This window comes from Amborella trichopoda, chromosome 1, assembly GCF_054954075.1.
Source record: "Amborella trichopoda isolate Santa Cruz 75 chromosome 1, AtrichopodaSantaCruz75HAP2 v2.0, whole genome shotgun sequence".
Taxonomy (NCBI): domain Eukaryota; kingdom Viridiplantae; phylum Streptophyta; class Magnoliopsida; order Amborellales; family Amborellaceae; genus Amborella; species Amborella trichopoda.
Window position 1 is genome coordinate 52,451,930 of NC_142336.1, and position 19,739 is coordinate 52,471,668.

The window sequence follows — 19,739 nt, forward strand, 5'->3', positions numbered from 1 at the left end:
CGATATTCTTTTTTCTTTTCTTTGACAAATTAAACTACATATAACAATAAACATATGCCCATGAGTTGGCATAAATAAAACTTGGAAAATAAAATTCAAATATACAACTGTAACAAAGTCCACTTCCACCATGACGACCGCTCCTTGCCCATAGGATAAAATGGGAATAGCACATGATTATTAAATAAAAAGATAATAGCAATGAACTGCAAAAAAATACACACATGCAACATTCGTTTTCTTTCTTTTTTTCCTTTTTCTTTTTTTTTTCTTTGAGGAAGATCATCTCAAAATTGGGTGAACATGCCTCACCTTCAACATAATAATTTTACAATTAATTTACAGGGTACTCAATGGGAGCAAGGAGGCATCATGGAAAGTTCTCTAGCATCATGCTGCTATTTACTCTGCAAACTGCTACTTGGAGCATGTGGACTTCTGTTATTGATCTTCATTTTCTTTCCTTATCCTCTCTTCTTCCTCCTTGTTGGAAAGAGTATTCAGTTGCCGCTCTAGCTGCAAATGATACAAGGCACAAGCATTAATTTATCGAACTTTTTGCATCTCCCTCTCTCTCTCACACACACACATACACGCACACACACATATCACGCACACACTCTTATATGCTTAGGGACTCCGGAAACTTCTGATTTGAGTTAGATCCATAAACAATAGACAATTCAATAATAGCTAGGAGTTATTTCCGAACCCAGTTTAACGCACCTCAGGAATGCATATTAAACGATATAATTGCCTACCTGAGCATTCTTTATTTTCACTCTCTGCAACTCCTCAACAAGACTCCCAATTCTGAAATCATGTCATAGTGTTATGAGACCAGCCATATTTTTGTCATATGAAAACATAATGAAAAGCAGAAACAACCCTGGTATCAAGGGGTGGCAGACATGAAACATTTACCTTTGTTGCAGCTGAACCATTTGAGTCTGTAGCTCTCTCTCTCTACTGGAAGATGGGCTAGGCTGCAGTTCAAACATATCCAAATGAGAATTTCATAAAACAACCACATCAAAATTCTACGAGCCATCAGCAAATCATTGCAATCTCATGAAAGCTAGCTACACCCTAGACACACTTAGATAAGAATATCTGTTACTTCTAATATTCATCCAACAATAGAGCAAACCATTCCACCAAAAAAATTGCATCTACACTACTAAATTCAAAGAACTCCACAAAAGCATGTTAAGTCAAAACACATATTTTCTATCATACTAACAAAAACATCACATTACAAGTCATTCAAACTCAAGCTTGATTACCATCCTTTCCGTCTGAGAACAGGGCTCAGGTCTCACTTACCTCTCATCTTCCTAAGGGTCAGTTAGAATCATATATAGGTTGCCAGTATGATGGAATTCTAAGAGCAGACTGCATTGAGTGTTGGTGGCCCCATAAATACAGAAATTCAGCCCTGCTGGTACATGAATGGCTTCTTATTGGGATGGGGGGTAAACCTTCAAAAACGTATTCTGTTCCCATCCCATTCATGCGGTTTGGTGCTAGTGGCTTATACACCCCATCCAAACAGCCCCGAAGAATAATAGTTTAGAGGGACGAGGGATGATGGTTCTCTACAAAAGACAACCACCCAAAAGATTTTGAAATGATCTTCCATGCTAACTTCGCCAATAATTACATGGAAAATGGAAAGACAGAGCTTAGTGCCAGGTAGTGCAAGGGACTCGGGTGCTTATAGTTAGGCGAAGAAAGAACAAGGTTCAGTCTAGATCGCTTATGTCCTAGTACCTCAAAAAGGACACTTTGCATGGTTAGAGTGAGAAGTCTGATGATGAGGCATACAACACACAAAAAGATAAAGCTACATAGAGAATTCCTTTCTTCATTAAGTTTTTAATTTCATTTCCATTTGCTCTTTTTTGGCACTTATGATTCCATCAGTATTTATGAATGTAAACAAATGAATCAAATCAATACCATGCAATAGCTGCCCATTTTAACACAAATAATTCAGTCCAAAACCAACAACCAAAAAACAAACAAAAAGAAAAAGAAAAAAGAAAACACTTAGAATAGAAGGACAAGAAGCCTGGTTTCATTTGATGAAAAGAAAAAATAACATAGATAAATAAGACCAAGGTTATACAGCTGTGGCTGCATGTGGCGGAATGCCCCTGGGCCATCTCATGAAAATGGAGGTGCATGCTGCCGCATGCAGCCACAGCTGTGTAAAATACTATCCAAATAAATAATAGTGAATAAAAGCACCATTTCCAACAGAAACACAGCATTAAAGATCTATTTTCATACCAAGGAATATAAAATTCAATTTCCATATTAAAAAAAAAAAAACAACAGAAGGTGGTCGGTAGATATCATACCTGTGGGCCTTCATCAGTACCCATCTCGGGAATATCAGGGTAGTAGCCTGTCATGGAACACTCTAGGTAAGTCCAAGAACAATCGGATTATATATATATATATATATATATATATATATAAACATAAAAATAAATGACATATGGATACAAAGCTGGTATTTAAATTCAGATGAGCATTACCTGAAGTTTGTTCAACACACTTCATCAGTTTCACAATTTGGTCCTGCAAGCATGCTCAAAATCAAATAATGGAAATAGTAGAAGTCACTATGAAAATAATGTGAACAATACATGTCAAAACTACAGAGAAAGGTAAGGGAAATAGAGCTTATTCAGGCAGACCCTCTGCATTGAATTTTGTTGCAATATAGTTTGCAGTGATGGAAGAATTGAGGAGGCAGATACGGTCGGGGTTGCCATTGCCAGAGCTCCATAAACAGGATGAAGCAAGCAATTTGTTGAAGAAACAGCCTACAATGTAGACAGATGACCATCAAGTGCCTATTTCACATGTGCATGTGCAAGTGTGCCCCATGAGAGAGAGAGAGAGAGAGAGAGAGAGAGAGAGAGAGAGAGTTCATAAGTTATACGAAGCAAGTACATGGAAAAACCATAAAAGAATGCCGGCAAAATGAAACTAAAGGGGCAACTTTTAGGTAACAAGCTTCAAATCAAGCAACTCATGGGGCAAACTTATGAGTCAAACCACTGGAGATACATCAAATAATATGTTGCATAATGTGTACCTATCAAATTTGTGTAGCCCCATACATAAACAACACAAAGTTAGTTTCCAGCAGTTCCATTAAGGCATTTTATTTTGGAAAAAGCTTTATATAAGGTCTGTGTTATAATATAGAAGGTGCACCTCAACAACGTACTGGAAAAGATAGTTTCCATGGTGGAAACCCTCCAATTCATCATCTCGACCTTGAGATGGGTGGATATAAAGAAAGAAATTTCAAGCCCTAAAAACAATGCATCTAGTAACATATTATTTGGTCAAGGACGCCTCATGAAACCTCGCCCTTTTACTTTATCAGCCTCATAACATGGGAGAGGCACTCGGGACATAATGAAGATGCAGAAAAACTGGATACAGTCCTTTAAACGATATCCCAAATTTTTAACCTTTAGAAATAAAATTCAACAAACTTAAGCCATGTTTCAATGCTTCTGTATTTCTATTGATGAATGGGGTTATTCGTTAAAGCAGACATTTCTTTTCCTTTTTTATACAAGCAAGTGAACATTTCAGCATTTTCCAATTACAGGGGACATGAAATGCGCCTTACTAAATGAATGTCGGCATTTCTTTTCTTTTTTCATGTTTTTTTTATACAGAACATTTCAGTGTGATGGGGTAATTTGCTAATGCAGACATTTCTTTTCCTTTTTTTATAAAAGCAGGTGGACATTTCAGCATTTTCAAGTCAGAGGGGACATGAAATGGGCCTTCCTCAATGAATGTCAGTAGCGAACTTAGCCCATAGTGTTGCAATTGTCAACACATTAACCAATCAAACCCAAGCCCGAATCCTGAGTATCTCTATGCATTAATGGTTTGGGGAGGGAATGGAATTATTACTTATTAAACAGTCTATTCAAACAGAGCCCAAATTCGTAGAAGGACCAACACACTTCCTGGACAATTATGCAAAAGTACTCAACTACCCATGCCAGAAGAAAATCTTGACAAATGGATTTTTTTTTTTTTGAAAAAGAAATATTCTTCAAACAAGTGATGAAAGAAATGTTTCCTCAGACATTTCAATGGATAACAAAAGTTTTATACCAACCAAAACTCTAGGAGAGACAAAAACCATTGCGTTCATGACTCTTCCAATTGAGAAAACTACACCAAATCGAAAAAGCCCAAAATTTAATTTACTACGATAGTGAAGTGTACACTAATATGGCCAGCTAAACTAATTTTCAAGCAGAACATGCTTCTTCCAACCTAAATCACCATCGAACCTGTAAAATTCAACGAAAAGATTCGATTGGCTCAAGTCGTCCAGTAAAACTGATCGAGCAAGAGGAATTAGTTCCATTGTTTTGATTCAACTGCTCCATTCTCCTTTTACCCATTTATTTTTTCCTTTTAACCAATATGATTATGTAGAGTGGGTTAGGTCAGAACAAGTTTGACTGGACTGACCACCTCTACAGTTTGATGGAAGCCCCCCAAAACAACACCTTGATAACTGAAAATTTCATTGATATACAGAAAATTCTACTCACATAAACTTAAAAATAAAAAATAAAAAATAAAAAAAATAAAAACCATAAACTCGATTTTTCATATCCCTTCATGTGCCAGAGCATCCATTTCCACAGTGGATATCATTAGAGTGTTAAATAGCAGAGGATTTTCAATATTTTTCCTATTAGAAAATCAGCAAACATGGCAATATACCCCATCTAAGTCGTCTTGGATTTTTAGCAACTAGAGAGAGAAAGAGACAGAGACTCTCTAAATCCCTAGAAGAATACATGAAGATACGGACAACCAAAAATCACTATATATACACATAATAGCAGTATTCAACCCATTAGAACCCATCAAAAGCAACCTATCATGTATGGCTTACAAAAGTGTTGAACTTACAAGGAGAAGCAAAACTTAAATAGTAGTACTATATTTAATATATATATATATATATATTTTAATGATGTTAGTATTAAGTGTGAGAAAAGGTACAAAAAGGAGGTAAGGAAGCCCACAGACTGGGTGCTCAGTACAAAAAATGAGATTTAGACTAAAAAATGCTATACATCCAAAAAATTTGGAAAAGCCATAGGTGCCCCAAACGGAAAGGTAACTAGCAGGACCGATAGCTCAAAAAGGAGATCCAATCGCCTTCATACAGAAAGGGAGATGGGTTTACAACATGAATCTTTTTGATGTGGGAACTCATTACTTACAACATGTTAGGATTAAAAAATAGTAAAAGGAAAAGATAACAAAATTCTTAGGTCCATGTATTGATTTGAATCCTCAACACTCATCAAATTCAACACCTTAATATTACCAATGTCAAAAAAAGGATTAATGTACTTGTATATGATATAACATACTGTAAGTTACATCGGAATCGTGCAAGAATAGAGAAACATTATGGGCTAGATTAGTGAACATATATACAGAGATGAGAGAAAGTCTCAGTTGCCTCATTTCACAACCTTTTCTTCTGATAAGTTCTTATTTAACAACCATAAGTTCTTATTTAACAACCATAAGTTAAACTACAAAAGCTTCTAGAGTAATCACTTTGTTAGAAGCCTGCAATAATAAAGAGATCATTTGAGAAACAATGTTTCAATTGTGGGAGCTTACCTTCATGCCAACATCTGATGTAACCTTGAAACGCCCCTTTCGCTGTACAAGTGGTCCTTCATGTGAATCATCCAGTGCATTCGTATGTGCTGCAATGTAGACACCTCACTTTCAAATTCACCACACAGACAGTTGGAGAAGATTGGGGCTGAGAAGAAAAAGCATATTATATTGTCCAATAGGATGTGGAAAACCAACATCCCGGGCTACATCCACTGTTGACTCCCACTAATGGATTGTCGGAAATTAAAACTACTGAAGTGAATGCCCCAGTGGACCCCACTGCAAGTAATTACAACTCCTTTAGTTGGATTGGAGAGTGAACTTAGCCTTAGCCTTTAACTAAGGTTTTCCACACCAAAGTCCTCTCATCTATATTGATGAAAGACCATACTTCATACCTACCTGAAGAAAGGATTTCACTATCCCTCTTTGCACGATGCGGTAAAGGACCACTGTAATTTCTTTCACCATGATGTCCATGTTGTAGATTTCCCCTTCAAATAATCCAAATTCTGTAAGTACAAGATCATATATATGGATTCTTACCCTCCATCAATGCCAAAAAGACAACTAGAAATTTTTTTGGAAGTTATTTGAAACTGCCTATTAATTTGAACAAGCCCAAGAGGGCATCCCATTTATTACATGTAAGGCAAGGTTATGATGAGCAGTTATTACAGCCCGCTAAACTTAACTTGACCAAATGCATAACATAATACCCCACTCATACTGAAAGCATTTTTACAATGAGATCAAACTCTCAAAGCACTTCAATTCGAGATTGATTTCAAAATATTAAAATAAGAAAAATACAAATGTGTGGAATCCTCAAGAATTTGAACTTGAAGGTTAAGGGAAACAAATACCATTATGAAAGATTATATGACAGATGGAAAAGGAGATGCATTCAGTGTGATAAAACGGGATAAGCTCATAAAACTAGCAAACAATTCTAACCAACAATAAGCTTGGAAAATCCTCAATAGACATAAGTGGCACAAGCGTGATTGTGTCTGATGACAGCATGTCCTTCTAGCTAACAAAAATTGAAAAGGTGTAAACTGAAAAACAAATGACCATACCCCCAAGGAAGTGGAGCCCTTAGAGGAGGAGAACAATAATTATGGATTCCAAATATACTCCCCCAATTTCAACACAAAGATCGATGAGAGTAAAACTTTGATTACTGAATAAAAATTTTGATCAAACAAATTGCTGATATACAAGAAGGCGATGGTGCTAAAAGTCTATCTCATTATGATTAAGTGACAGCCCAAATCCAAGTTGCTGTAATTCATAAGAAAGGTAAATTTTACCTGTCCCCATCTCCATTTCCACTTCTAGTGACACGCTCAGGTATAAGAGAACCACTAAGAAATTTATTCCCTCTTCCAGGAAGAGGATTGATGATGACCTTGGAAGAAGAGAAACTTCTTTCGAAACCCTCGTTCTCATTTGGTTTTGGCTCTTGGTCATCTTCCTGTGGTTCAAATTCAGATTGAATACCCTCCTTAGGGCTGCTAGAGTTGATATCGTCTTCAGTAACATCAAAATATCCTCTGTAATCATGAAAAGATCAGAAAGATTGAAAGCGAACTAACCAACAGCCCTATGTTTTTAAAGTTTTTATTCTCTTCAAGAAAACTTAGATTGAAGATAATGCCCAAGACACCAAGAGGTCCAGGCAAGTATATTTCAAGGGAGAGGATTGAGCAAATATATTTGATACCCTGTATTTTACCAAGAAAGTTTAAGGACCTAACATATCACATGTCTGTAATGAAAAATGAAATAAAAAAAGGGAGGAGACATACTTGAGTGCCTCAAGAGGATGAAGTGGAAATGACGAAGGAAACGGACGTTCCCTATCTTTAAGTATATGGTCACCATCCTATAGGAATCATAATGAAAACATATGGGTGAAAACTAGAATACATCCAAAATGTTCCAGGAAATAAACTATAGTCCAATAGACTATAGTAAACCACTATCCATTGGGGTCATCGATATCCAATGAAATGATGGATGGAGATAGGGAGAGAATGGGAACCACAAGAACAGAACACAGCCAAAATGGTGGTCCCGTTTTTTTTTCCATCAATATCATCATTGATCTAGACAGTCATGACCCTAATCAACTATGGTTTCCCATAGCCGATTGGGTCACAACATACTTCTTCAAAGTTCCAATAGAAGCATAGACGAGAAGCCATAACTAAAAAAAATAAAAAGCAGAAAAATATAGGCCATGGGGAATGCAAGAACTTCGTGACTTAAAGTCCTTGACCAACCTCTTCGACAATCTCAGAAGTATCATGGTTAGCGTTATTTGGAGAAAGTGGGTCCGGTGCATCATTAAACCCAGCTTTTTCTTTGCCATTCATATTTATATCATTTGAACCAGGATTTTCATCATAATCTTGAATCTGCAGACAAATCTTTAAGAACTGAGATATGAAACAGAATCCTTTATATATTTGAAATGGTACATAAAAATGGTTACTTAGATAAATACACATATTTGAATGGAAAGACGAAATTCTTACAAGAGAAGCTTGAGCCTTCAAGTCATCCAGATTAAAATTCCAGGCACTGATTCCCCGTATGTATTCATGCTGCAAGAAGCAAGGAGCAGCTTCAATATAAGCGATTGTATTCGTGAAAATAACATTCTTGATAATTTTTTATTGATCGATAACAGAGGCACAATAATCAACTGATATATAAAAATTCAAATAGAGGGAATGAATCCCCACGCCGTTTATCCTGAAAACCAACATGTAGGTTTTCTCCATAGCTTCACTATGCACATGCAATAACTCTCCATGAGCAAGAGATAAGAGAAGGAGAATATGAAACTAGTGCCTGGAATAGCTGTTACAAAACTTAGTATCAAACAGTCCCTAGACTGGTCAATTCTTTAAATATGGTTTACCCCTATCCACCACTTCAATAACACTTATTATTAAAATATAGTTATAGTTGCTCCAGTACTCAGCAAGTACCCAAGTAAGTCAGCTTGGCGAGTCCTGAATTGACTCACCAAGTCATGCCTAAGCCCAAGAAAAACATGACCAACACCCCCATAAAATAGGAAAGTACAGAAAATATATCACAAACATTTCTGAAAAATTATATACAAAATGAAAAATGATGAAACTTATATTTTTTATGGACTTCGGATCTAGTTGATCTGAAGCTTGGATTTTCGGCCACCCCTATTTTGATACTCCGAATCTTACAAATCAGAGATTTTGAGCCTTCCTATTTTTTATTTTGTTTCTGTTGTTGAATCCAAGGTTTGGATTTGATAGACAACACAAAAATACCTAGGGACAAACTTGCAGGATGATTGAAGCTAGAATTACAAAAGAAAAAAAAAGAAAGATGGGTCAGCTAAAGCTACACCCTATTTCGATATTCCATATCATGGAAATCTGAGATTGAGTGTTTTATTTTATTTTTGGTTGCATCCAAGGTTTGGATACAATAGGAACACAAAAATAGGCCTAGGGACAAATTTGGGGAGAGCCAGGATTTAGAAAAACAAGCAAGATGGGTCTGATTTCTCCCCCTCTTGTATTTTCTGAAAAAATGTCAGACTCGATGAGTCCTGGAGGACTTGCCCAAGTCCCCTGCACTCGGGTGGGTCCAACAGAAAATCAGCCAAGTCCATGATGGGACTGGATTTGGAATACAGTAGGGCCCCCAGCAAGTTGGTGCCTTCCTGAGCCGGCAGGCTGCCGGGTCCGGTAACTCGCCTGTGTCCCAGTTGGACTCGATCAGTATTAAAACAATGTTTGAATATACAAACACAGTAAAAAAGACAAGGACCTACCTAGGCACCTTTCAAAGAGCAAGTTTCTGAAACTACTATTTATGCAGGTGTTCCAGGCACTGTTTCCATATTTTGCTTAATACAAATTTCCAATTTTCTGCATTTCTAAATTTTTACATTCTCTAAATATAGAATCTTCACTATTGTTATCAACATTTCTTATTATTATATATATTTTCTTATCTAAAGGATTAGGATTTCAATTGCAAACCACTTCCTCCTTGCTAAAAGTGAATCTGAGTTATGTGAAAATCCAACATATACTTTTTAAGAAAAAAGTTTATATAAGGTGGCAACCTTATATTATTGAAATAAGGTACACCTCAAAAATCCTACATAAGAGAGAGTTCCGGCATTGGAGAACCCTCCAATTGATCGTCTCGACCTCGAGATGTATGTACATAAAACAGAATAGTTCATCTTGTAAAAAGTTACTTGGACCATTTAGTTTTAAGATTTCCAAGTATTCACTGATTTGCTCTATTTGTACCATTTTTTAAATTTAAAATTTTATAACTAGATGGAACAACATCTAACCAAATTTTAAAGGGGTCCCTTAATTTTATAGTATAAGGAGGCAACCTTATACAAACCTCACCCATTTTTTAATCTTCAGCATCCCATTATGACAAGCAAATAAAGAGACAACAAACCTGTGACTTCTGCTCTTTATCACCATACATTGCTTTGTTCTGAAGAAGCAGGTCTGCCTCTTTTGCCTGTGAAAATAATCGAGAAAACTTGTGATTTTTTTGTGTAAATAGTGATATTTCTGACTTCTGATATAGAACTCTGCAATTCTCTCTGATAGAAACGGAAGTATCACCAATTCATCATAACTTAGATACAATCACAGACCTTTAGTGCCCTAAACCGATCACCCAGTGGAGAGAGACCATCAAGAATTGTTCGGGCTATATATTCATTGGAGCGAGCATGTTTGAAGAAATGGTGCTTCAAGAGCTTCTCTGAAGAAGGACGCTTCTTTGGATCCTTTACCAGGCATGCCGCAACCATTTCTTTGAAATTCTACAAAAGCATATTTGACTTTTAGAATGCTGCAAAAAAATGAGGAATATATACTATAATATGATGGGCTATAAGCAAACCACTCCACTGGATCATCATCACTGCCCAATGAAATGGATGGTGACAGAGCAAGTAGGACTGCCATTGGAACTTCCTGTTCCGGTGATCTCACTTTCTCTCTCTCCATCACCATCTATTTCAGCAGACCATATTCTTTCCAAAAATAATGATGACCCCAATAGATTACAGTATTTTCATGGTTCACTGGATGAGGGCATATTTTCCTACAAATGACACCCTATGAAATAACGTTATACATCACAAATAAAGAGGATCATAATATACCCTTGAAAATCTCCTGTCCCGTTCATAGTCAAGACCTGGAGGTGCATTTTGTAAGGTCATAAGCAAGACCTACATTATAAAAAAAGGTGATTTGCTTCAAATTAATGTAAGGACACAATGTTTGGCCCAAAATGGCCAACAGTCTGCATACGGAAGCCAATAATCACCTTCATAGGAGGATATTTAGAAAATGGGGCATGACCATGGGCAAGTTCCAAGGCAGTTATTCCGAATGACCAAATATCCGCTCTGCCAACAAAAAGTGATAGATTGTAAATAGTAGTAAGCTTTATTTCCTATCCTTGTTTTTTCTTTTCCCGCCCACAAGGGTTCAACTATCAAAAGACCATGCTGGCTAAAATTTCACACCAATGGACATGGTTGTAGATAGCAAAAAAAGGTACAGATAGAAATATATATGTGTGCAGGTTGTGAACATGCAATTCATAATTCATCTACTCACTTGAAATCATAGCCATGTAGTTGTTGCATAACTTCAGGAGCCATCCTGCGAAGCATGAAAACTTGTCATTTGATAGAAGAAAAATGTTTAATATGGTGAGCATCTAAGTGCCAATAAATAAAAAATCCCACATATATGGTGATGGGCCTAAGAAATACCAGCAGGGAGTTCCCACAAATGTATTCCTGGATCTTTGTCTATCTCCAGTATCAAACATACAAGCTGAAACTCCAAAGTCTGCCAACTTGACAGCACCATTCCCATCAACCAAGATATTTCCAGCCTGAGAAATGGTATAAATAAAATGTAGGAATAATGTTTAATATCACATAGAGAAGTAACATACAAGCACCAATATTAAGATTATGATATTGTTAACAGACATTCATGAAATGTCAAGTCCAATTACAAAATACGGACCTCTATCATTTCCATGCACCCAACAATGGAGTATCAATACTTTCCAATTCAGGCCTTACTGCATCTAATAAGCAGTGCCACCCAAACCTATCAAGTACCCGCTCAGTTACAAACTCAAACCAAAGATGAAATGATGGCCTCCACATTCACATAGGTTGTGAGACAAAAAATGAAATGCATAGTTCCTAAGAAATTTATATTTCTTTTTTCAAATTGTTTGGGTGTTACCAAGATTGTTATTTTACATTTATTAAGTTGACCTCCTCACTAACTGCTCATAGTCCATCAGAATATTTGCTTTAGTTCACCATCAGGGTTGAACATTCAACAAGTCAACCACAACTGGCTCCTATCACCTCAGTTTGCACAGTCCGTCGTACTTAAAATTGTTTTGACACAGTTCAGTCAGGACACTTCCTAGCTTTGCCTTACTTATTATAACTTGAACTACACAAGCCCAAATTAACTAAGAACTTTGTGTCGACTCAAATAGAAACAGGATAAATCCTATTGCAGTTTGTGGTTCAAAATACCATTCTAATATCTCGCTTTCTTCAATCCTACTGTTTGCTTACCAATTTATTTTATATTTGCAAATCAATTTAATTGTGAGAGAGATTTGGCACAGAGACGGTGAAGTATTATTCAAAATTTCAAATACAATTCCCATATACTCAAGCTGCTGGTTTTACTATCTTCTGATTTTAAGACATATACATTCAAAGGTAATCCAAAACATTCCTGTTCGAGAACAAAGACAAATAAAAGAAACTTAAAAATATCGTAAGAGGACACAAAGGATTACCTTCACATCCCGATGGATGTGTCCATGGCCATGAAGATAGACAAGAGCCTTAAGTACCTCACGCAAGAGAGTTGCAATAACTGGTTCATCAAATCCCTCAGGATAAGTAGTTTTCATTATATGAAGACAAGACCCCCCAGCCATATAAGGCATCACAACCCATAGATTATGATCTGCTGTAAAAGAGCAATGTGCTCTTAATAAATTTGGATGATCAATCAAGCTCATCATTTGTACTTCACGGCGAATCCCATCCTGCATATGATACAAAATCCAAACCAATCAGTGAACATGCACAAGAAACACCCATTTCTTTGTACATTTCTGTTCAGCTATATTTGAGATGGGAGAGTTCGAGTATAATCTATTGGTTCATCACCATCCAATGAAATGGTGTATCAGTGGAAATAATACAAGCCATCAGAACAGAACATGATTTGGGTTCCCACTCACTTTCTGTCAATATTTGCATTCAATGGACTATTGCTTCTCAGTCCAAGTTACATTCAATAGTTAAATAATTCAATCAATGCTAGATGGTGAACTCACTTGCACACCCTATCAATACTGACTATCTTCCCCTCTTTCTTATATACTAATAGAAGAGTCAGAAAAATAATAAGAAAAGGAATAGTAAGCTATTTCAATATGTAACAAAATTGTGTTTCAAGAAACAATTAAATCAGAAAATGCATGGCCCTTCCAAACAGTTCATCAAAAGACCAGGGCATCATGTCAGCTTAGAAGAAGAGGCTAGAAATTAGCACCAAAAGAGAACCACTTAGTAAACTCTGTAGAAGATGAGGATATATAGTTGGATAATGAGTTAACACGTTCCAAATCCTTAAGCTATTATAGAGAAGAAAACAAAGGAAACTAAAAGCTGAAGGACAAAAGTATTTCAACTAATGAAGCAGAAAGAGAGTCGAGAAGAGATAACTGAATCAAAATATTTCCTATTAAGTTCCATTTCTGCAAGTAATGTGACGTTGGTATTCAAATGGCTATAAGCGCTATAACACTGCAGGAGATCACAGAGAAAGATGGATTTTACAAAATCACACATACACATGCATGTGCACGTGCGACCACACACAGACATAGAGAGAGAGAGAGAGAGAGAGAGAAAAAGAGAGAAAAGAGAGAGATAGAGAGAGAGAAGAGAGAGAGCAATTTGAGGATGAAAGTAGACATACCAAATCATTATTGCATTTTTCAAGATCCAGAACCTTAATAGCAACAATTTCATTGAGCGGAATGCAAAGGGCCCTGTATACAGATGCACTAACACCCTCACCAACTTCCTCGTATAATCTGTAGTCTTTTGAACTGAGTGGATATTTCTTCTCATACGCATGGTCCATGGTTGTTGTTCATTGCAGATTTTTAACACCCTCCAAACTGCTTAAATTTCTGAAAAACAGCAATAACCAAGACAGAACGAATAAAGCACAGTAACATTCCAATTCCACACCATGCCCTCTTTCTCTAAAACTAGAATTTGTAAAAGAATTGCCCCAACTTCATGGAGCCACACATTCCCCCTATTTATCAATAGTTGACCAATACCCTATAATTTTATTCCTGAATCCCAAGAAACACAATAAAACCCCATAATATATATACATACACATGCATGTGCGAGTATCTCTGTACAATGGCATCTAAAAATTAGGGCATTTTAATACAAAATACAAACATCATCACTTGCATCCTGACCTGCCTCTCAAACCCATGAAAACTAGATTTTTAGGCTCTTCAAGAAAGCAACTTGTACTGATGACAAATAAAATATGAATTTCTGATGGCCAAACATCAGCAGCATACCATGTTCTATCTGAAATGCATGCATTTTCATTGTACTCATTTCCTAATATTGGCAATACTTTTATGGAAAACCACCCATATCTATCTCACAACAGAGGAGTAATACATCTGGCAAAAGAAAAACAGATGAAACTCAGAAAGGCATAGAAAACTCTACAGCATAAGCAAATCAATTGACCAACATTATTTCATTCATAATTTGCGTTAAAGAAAAATAATAAGCGGCATAAGCATCAATCATTCCCTTTTTCAGATCAAAGCATTAATCATTTCCAACAACATCAAAACAGCACAATATGGGAACCATTTATTTCAAGAATCGTTGATTGGTTATTTCAGTTGGTATGAATGTTATGGAGCGCCAGTTGTACCAGTCATTCCCTTTTTCAGATCAAAGCATTAATCATTTCCAACAACATCAAAACAGCACAATATGGGAACCATTTATTTCAAGAATCATTGATTGGTTATTTCAGTTGGTATGAATGTTATGGAGTGCCAGTTGTACCAGTCCAGTCCTTATATTTTTTATTTTAAATTCCTTTTGCTTAGATCAGTCTGACTGGTGAAGCAGCTAGTCCAACCAGTTTCGACCACACCGGTTCCCTCACCTGCTTGATGAATGGTCTAGTCCTAATAATGTTGGTAAATACCCACTGCCACTAGCATTACAAATAGCCAAATTGTTAGATATATTTTATTAATGTACATTAGCTCTCTATCAATTAGATGCTCATTTATTCTGTCATTCATTTTATTCTTTAGAACTACATCACCATCCCTGTTGTATGAGTGTCATCATCGTTGTTGTGTGAGTGTCATCATCATCACTATCCAAGCCTTATCCGAACTATATGGGGTCTGCTACACGAATCTTGTTCCACCATTCTAGGTTCAGGATTCATGAAAAGATGTGGCAAAGTTCTACGCTGGCTGCTCTATCCGGGCGTGGGACTGATATGACTGGCTTGGGACCGGCCATGGCGGAATTCCCCGCTGTATTAGTGTGTATGCTTATAATTGTTAGAGGAGTCATTCCCCGTAGGAAGTTCAGCAATTTTCTATACAATTTAAGTGTTATGTCATTCTCTGTGTATGTTTAACACTGTTGCCCCCATCTATAAATTTGCAATAACCTGAATTAAAATAACAAAAGAACCTTTATGAGGAGATTTGAAGCCCTATAAGCTCCTTTGATGCTTTAAACTGCTAGATTCTGAGCTGGAAATAGCCTCTAAATCCCATTAATATCCTACTTTATAGATTAAATAGATGCTAACGTGCATGGAACTCTTCTAAAGAAAACTACCCTCTTACAAAAGTTGCCTCCGTTTCTAGTTTTCTTGGTCAGACAAAGGGGCAATTGCAGCTAGAAATGTTCTAAGTGGACCTTCAGAGGGCGTCAAGCTAAATTGATGCACAACACAAGGAGGCATCATCAAGAGAGGAAAGGTCAAAGTGGCCCTGGAACATCCTTGAGGCAATAATAAGTGGGGAAGAGCCACATGTCAAAAAGGGCACCACCTATTGAGCATGTCTGCTCACCATTTTCTCTTTGTTCAACCTTCTTATCTAAGAATGTACAACCTCCTCCCCCAGTTTTGTTAGTTATCCCACAGTTAAAGCTCAACAGCAAGGGAACCTCCTAGGTTTCCCTCCCGAGGGTTATATCAGACTAAGTAATGAGGCATTCCACCATGCTCCTAACCTGGTTTGATTGCATTGAACACTCTACAGTTACAATGCAAATACAACCCATCTTTTATCGCCTTCATCAACCCTATAAATTGTAGAACGATTGATAGAAGAGTGGCCTTCGCCCTTCCATGAAGAGAGATCCCTCTCGTTGCAGACCACCAGTGACTGTCTTAAACTGGAAACTGGAAACCTGTGCTTTAGAATGAGCTAAAACTTAACCAGTCTCCAAGACCAAAATCCGAGAACCAGCAAAGGTTCTCTGTTCAAAGGAAACCACCTCTTGTTTAAAGGGAAATGAGAATGTACGCAACCATTTCAAAGGTTCCGCAATCCAATAGGGAATAAAGTCCTCCAAGCCATTAAGACCCATATGCCAATCCTCCTGAGGTCCAAAAAAGACAATTCAGTTAATTTTCTTAGTAGGCAACCCTCGAACAACTGGTTGAGAGAGAGAGGCATCTTTTGACTCCTCAGTCTCTATAATTCAAGCTTTCTTTGGCCTGTTGGGTAGTTGCAACTCTGCGAGGGCATTGCATTGTTTTTCAAGGGAGTGGGGGCCCCTCATGCAGAAGGTGAATCCTCAAATTTTACAACATTCAGCCCCCATTTTTGTGCATTTTTATGAAGAGATTTTTAACTTTAGCAGTGGTTATTTGTATCATTTGAACACATTCTAAAAGTGGCGAATGAATTAGCCAAAAAACTATCTAGAGGCCTTTCAGTAGTCCTTGGTGATCAGTAGGCATTTTCTTCAGCGTCTGCTCCATTATATTTATGATTGTGCATTTTAATACATGCAACAGTTAACAAAACAAAAATATTTCCAGGGAGGCAGGATTTAAGCTCTTTTCTCTGATTTGACTCCAATATCCTAAGAAGAATCACCCCTTCCTTTTGCCTGACCATAGTCCAAAATATTTGCTCCCCAAATCCTTAGTATAGAGGAAATCACGTTTCCTCCAAGACAGCCATCTAGTCCTTTGAACCATTATTTCCTTTCAATGCTCTTCTCTCACTGGGCAAGCTAAACCACCAGGGAGGCTGAACATATCAAAGATATTGCTCCTTTAATAAGTGAAATCCTCATCTCCTATTCGAATATTAAGTAATCAGTGGTTGAGACCTCTCTCCATGTACTTATTAGCATCTCCCCCAAGAGTTTTTGAAGGTCTCTCTCTATTTTCTTGGGCTTCAAGGTTGTGGGGCAATAACAAAAAGGCATCTGTCATACCCCATTAGTTCCACTCAATATCATTTGTTTTCGTTAATAAAAACCAATTTTTTGGATAGTACTATAGTTTGTTCTCTATGCACAGATCTTGTTCTACAGTTTGAAGGGCTCACTGTCAACTTATAACGAACAAATTAACGATTGTGTACTTTTCGAAAACATTAATGAGGTTTTATTCTAAATAAAAATAGACCCTTACGATATGGTTTAATCACCATGATCTTCATGAGGATTGCTTAACCATACACAAACAATGCCTTAACATAAAGTTGGACTAGTTTAACCCTGGTTTCTTGCCAGGTAATGAAATAAACATATGAATATTTTTGGTTAAAAAAATATAATCTTTTATGCACAAACCATCACACTAACAAGCAAGTGTCTATACATTCTTATTGTACAAATATGGAATCAATTTATAAACTGGGAAAGTGCAGCAAATCCAGAAGACCAGGATCACCACTAAAGCCTGGAGCATCAACACAAACTAGGTATCAAGTAAATGTCTAAGATACTGTACAACATGTGTGTGTGTGAGAGAGATAGAGAGAGTGAGACAGATCTTACAAAGCGATCCCCAATCCAACAATCTCGCTCTCAAAACCTTCTTCCTTTTTCTTTTTTTTTTTGAGGGGGATCATTAGATCTCTTTCTAAGCTTTCTGCTCTTACCACCATCTAGTATAACTTTTCCACATTATTCCAAATTTTTACGGAATTCATTAACTTAGTATTGTTCACACTCAAGCAAGAAAATTACCCCAGCTTCATGATAAATTGAAAAGAGAGACGCGGCATATCCACATTCAAGCCCCATGTTTGTCAGTTTTCAATTCAACATTTATGGCAAGTAGTTTACCCCTTTGAGAAAAATGTCAAAACAAAACAAATGCATTTTTGAAAGCGCTTCTTTCTCACTTCCGATTGCAGCTTTACTTATTTTAATGTTCATATTATGAATTTCAGTTTGTATGTTCTGAATTTTTTCTTGCATCGGTATAAGTGTCTGCAAAAAACTCATGCTGTCAATGTTCTGATCGACATCAAATCACCTCACTTCATAAACTCACTAGTTTGGCATATCTGACCAATCCTAACTTCACAAATTTGTTGTGAATTGATAAACACTACGCTATAAATTTCTGAATAATTCATAGCTTTCGTAGTATCACCCCTCTAGCCCAATCCAACCACGTCGCAGCACAACAAAAAATAACTAAATAAATAAGTTTTCTCTCAGATTGCTCATATACCACAAAAACTGTCATAAGCTTGATAATTCTACCAGATAACCCAATAAACTGGGCCATGAAACACATGAAGCACGAAGAGATCGAATTCAGAGGCAAAAACAGAGCAATATAACCTAATTCAAGGAACTCAGTGCACCATCCAAGTCCAAAAAATCTCCATATGACACAGCATCGATGAATCCCAGTTCCAATAATTAAAACTAGCCGTAAAAAACCTAATACAAATAGCTAATAAGAATTCCCTCAAATTGGACAAATTCACACAATTTGAGATCACAGAGAATCCAAAAGCCCACAAAAATGAAGTCATACTTCACTGAAAGTCCAAATCAAAGTCCTGAACATTAAAAGCATCATCCACCGAAATCAAGAAACAAACAATCATTGAAAATGACTTGCACACCTTGATAATGCAAAAATTGTAGAGGGAGAAATTAGGGCTACTTTGACACGAGTGAAGCAATCATCGCAGAATGGGATTAGGGGCACATGGGAGACACATCATCAGAAAGGAGCCCCAGGATTTTCGAAACCCCTTTGATGTTCCATAAGATTTTTTACTCTTTTATTGCTGGGCTTTTCCATTGAAAAGTGCATACGGCGAGACCAGGGGAGAGAAAGGAAGACGACAGATTTCGAAGGGAGAGGAGAGATCAGACCAAATGGGGATAATAAATTAGATTTGCAGAAATACGGGAGAGTACTCGGGTAAGAGAGAGAGAGAGAATGCGGTAAATGGAAGAGAAAGCGTACGGTGAATGCAAACTTAGAGAGAGAGAGAGAGAGAGAGAGAGCCGACCCCACGGACTTTTTTATGCAGAGAAAGTGTTCTCTCTATCTCTCGGCTCTCATCTATTGACCGGCTCAGCTTCACCAGCTTAGCTTCGCTGCACATGGCTGAGAAATAATTTTTCATGAAATTATTTTGTAGTGTATGGTGTATGCTGTAGAGACTGGTGTATTAATTTAAAACCCAAAATTGGTAATCCCGACCAACCTGATTTTAGAGGCCAAAATAGTGTCAAAATCTTAAAAGGGGTTGCTTATGAAGTGACCGTTTATTTTTTTTTTGGTACATGGAATTGTTTATGAAGTAACCGTTTATTTTTTTGTACATAAACG

At 36.9% G+C, this 19,739-nt stretch overlaps 1 protein-coding gene across 11 annotated transcripts; it reads right to left on the reverse strand.

The window, feature by feature from the left end:
• Window positions 1-65: 65 nt before the first annotated feature.
• On the reverse strand, window positions 66-19,277 carry LOC18434873 (Protein kinase superfamily protein). 11 transcript variants are annotated; one of them, XR_016059981.1, is made up of 22 exons: window positions 18,731-18,894; window positions 14,437-14,544; window positions 13,806-14,022; window positions 12,610-12,864; window positions 11,543-11,667; window positions 11,385-11,429; window positions 11,089-11,170; window positions 10,922-10,990; window positions 10,406-10,576; window positions 10,201-10,266; window positions 8,256-8,324; window positions 8,001-8,135; window positions 7,524-7,600; window positions 7,026-7,268; window positions 6,112-6,221; window positions 5,707-5,795; window positions 2,709-2,837; window positions 2,547-2,589; window positions 2,367-2,413; window positions 925-986; window positions 762-813; window positions 66-516 (listed from the first exon to the last, which is right to left on the reverse strand). XR_016059981.1 is itself a non-coding variant. In XM_088872849.1 (22 exons), the coding sequence occupies exons 3-22, from the start codon at window positions 13,971-13,973 to the stop codon at window positions 442-444; spliced, it is 2,094 nt and encodes a 697-aa protein (XP_088728975.1). In that variant the 5' UTR covers window positions 13,974-14,022; window positions 14,437-14,544; window positions 18,618-18,895; the 3' UTR covers window positions 66-441. The 11 variants fall into 11 exon arrangements, 8 of the variants coding, with proteins under 8 accessions (XP_088728975.1, XP_088728962.1, XP_088728973.1 ...); XM_088872849.1 differs by having other exon boundaries at window positions 6,112-6,203; window positions 18,618-18,895; XM_088872836.1 differs by having other exon boundaries at window positions 6,112-6,203; window positions 8,001-8,147; window positions 18,618-18,895.
• Between the last annotated feature and the right edge of the window lie 462 nt (window positions 19,278-19,739).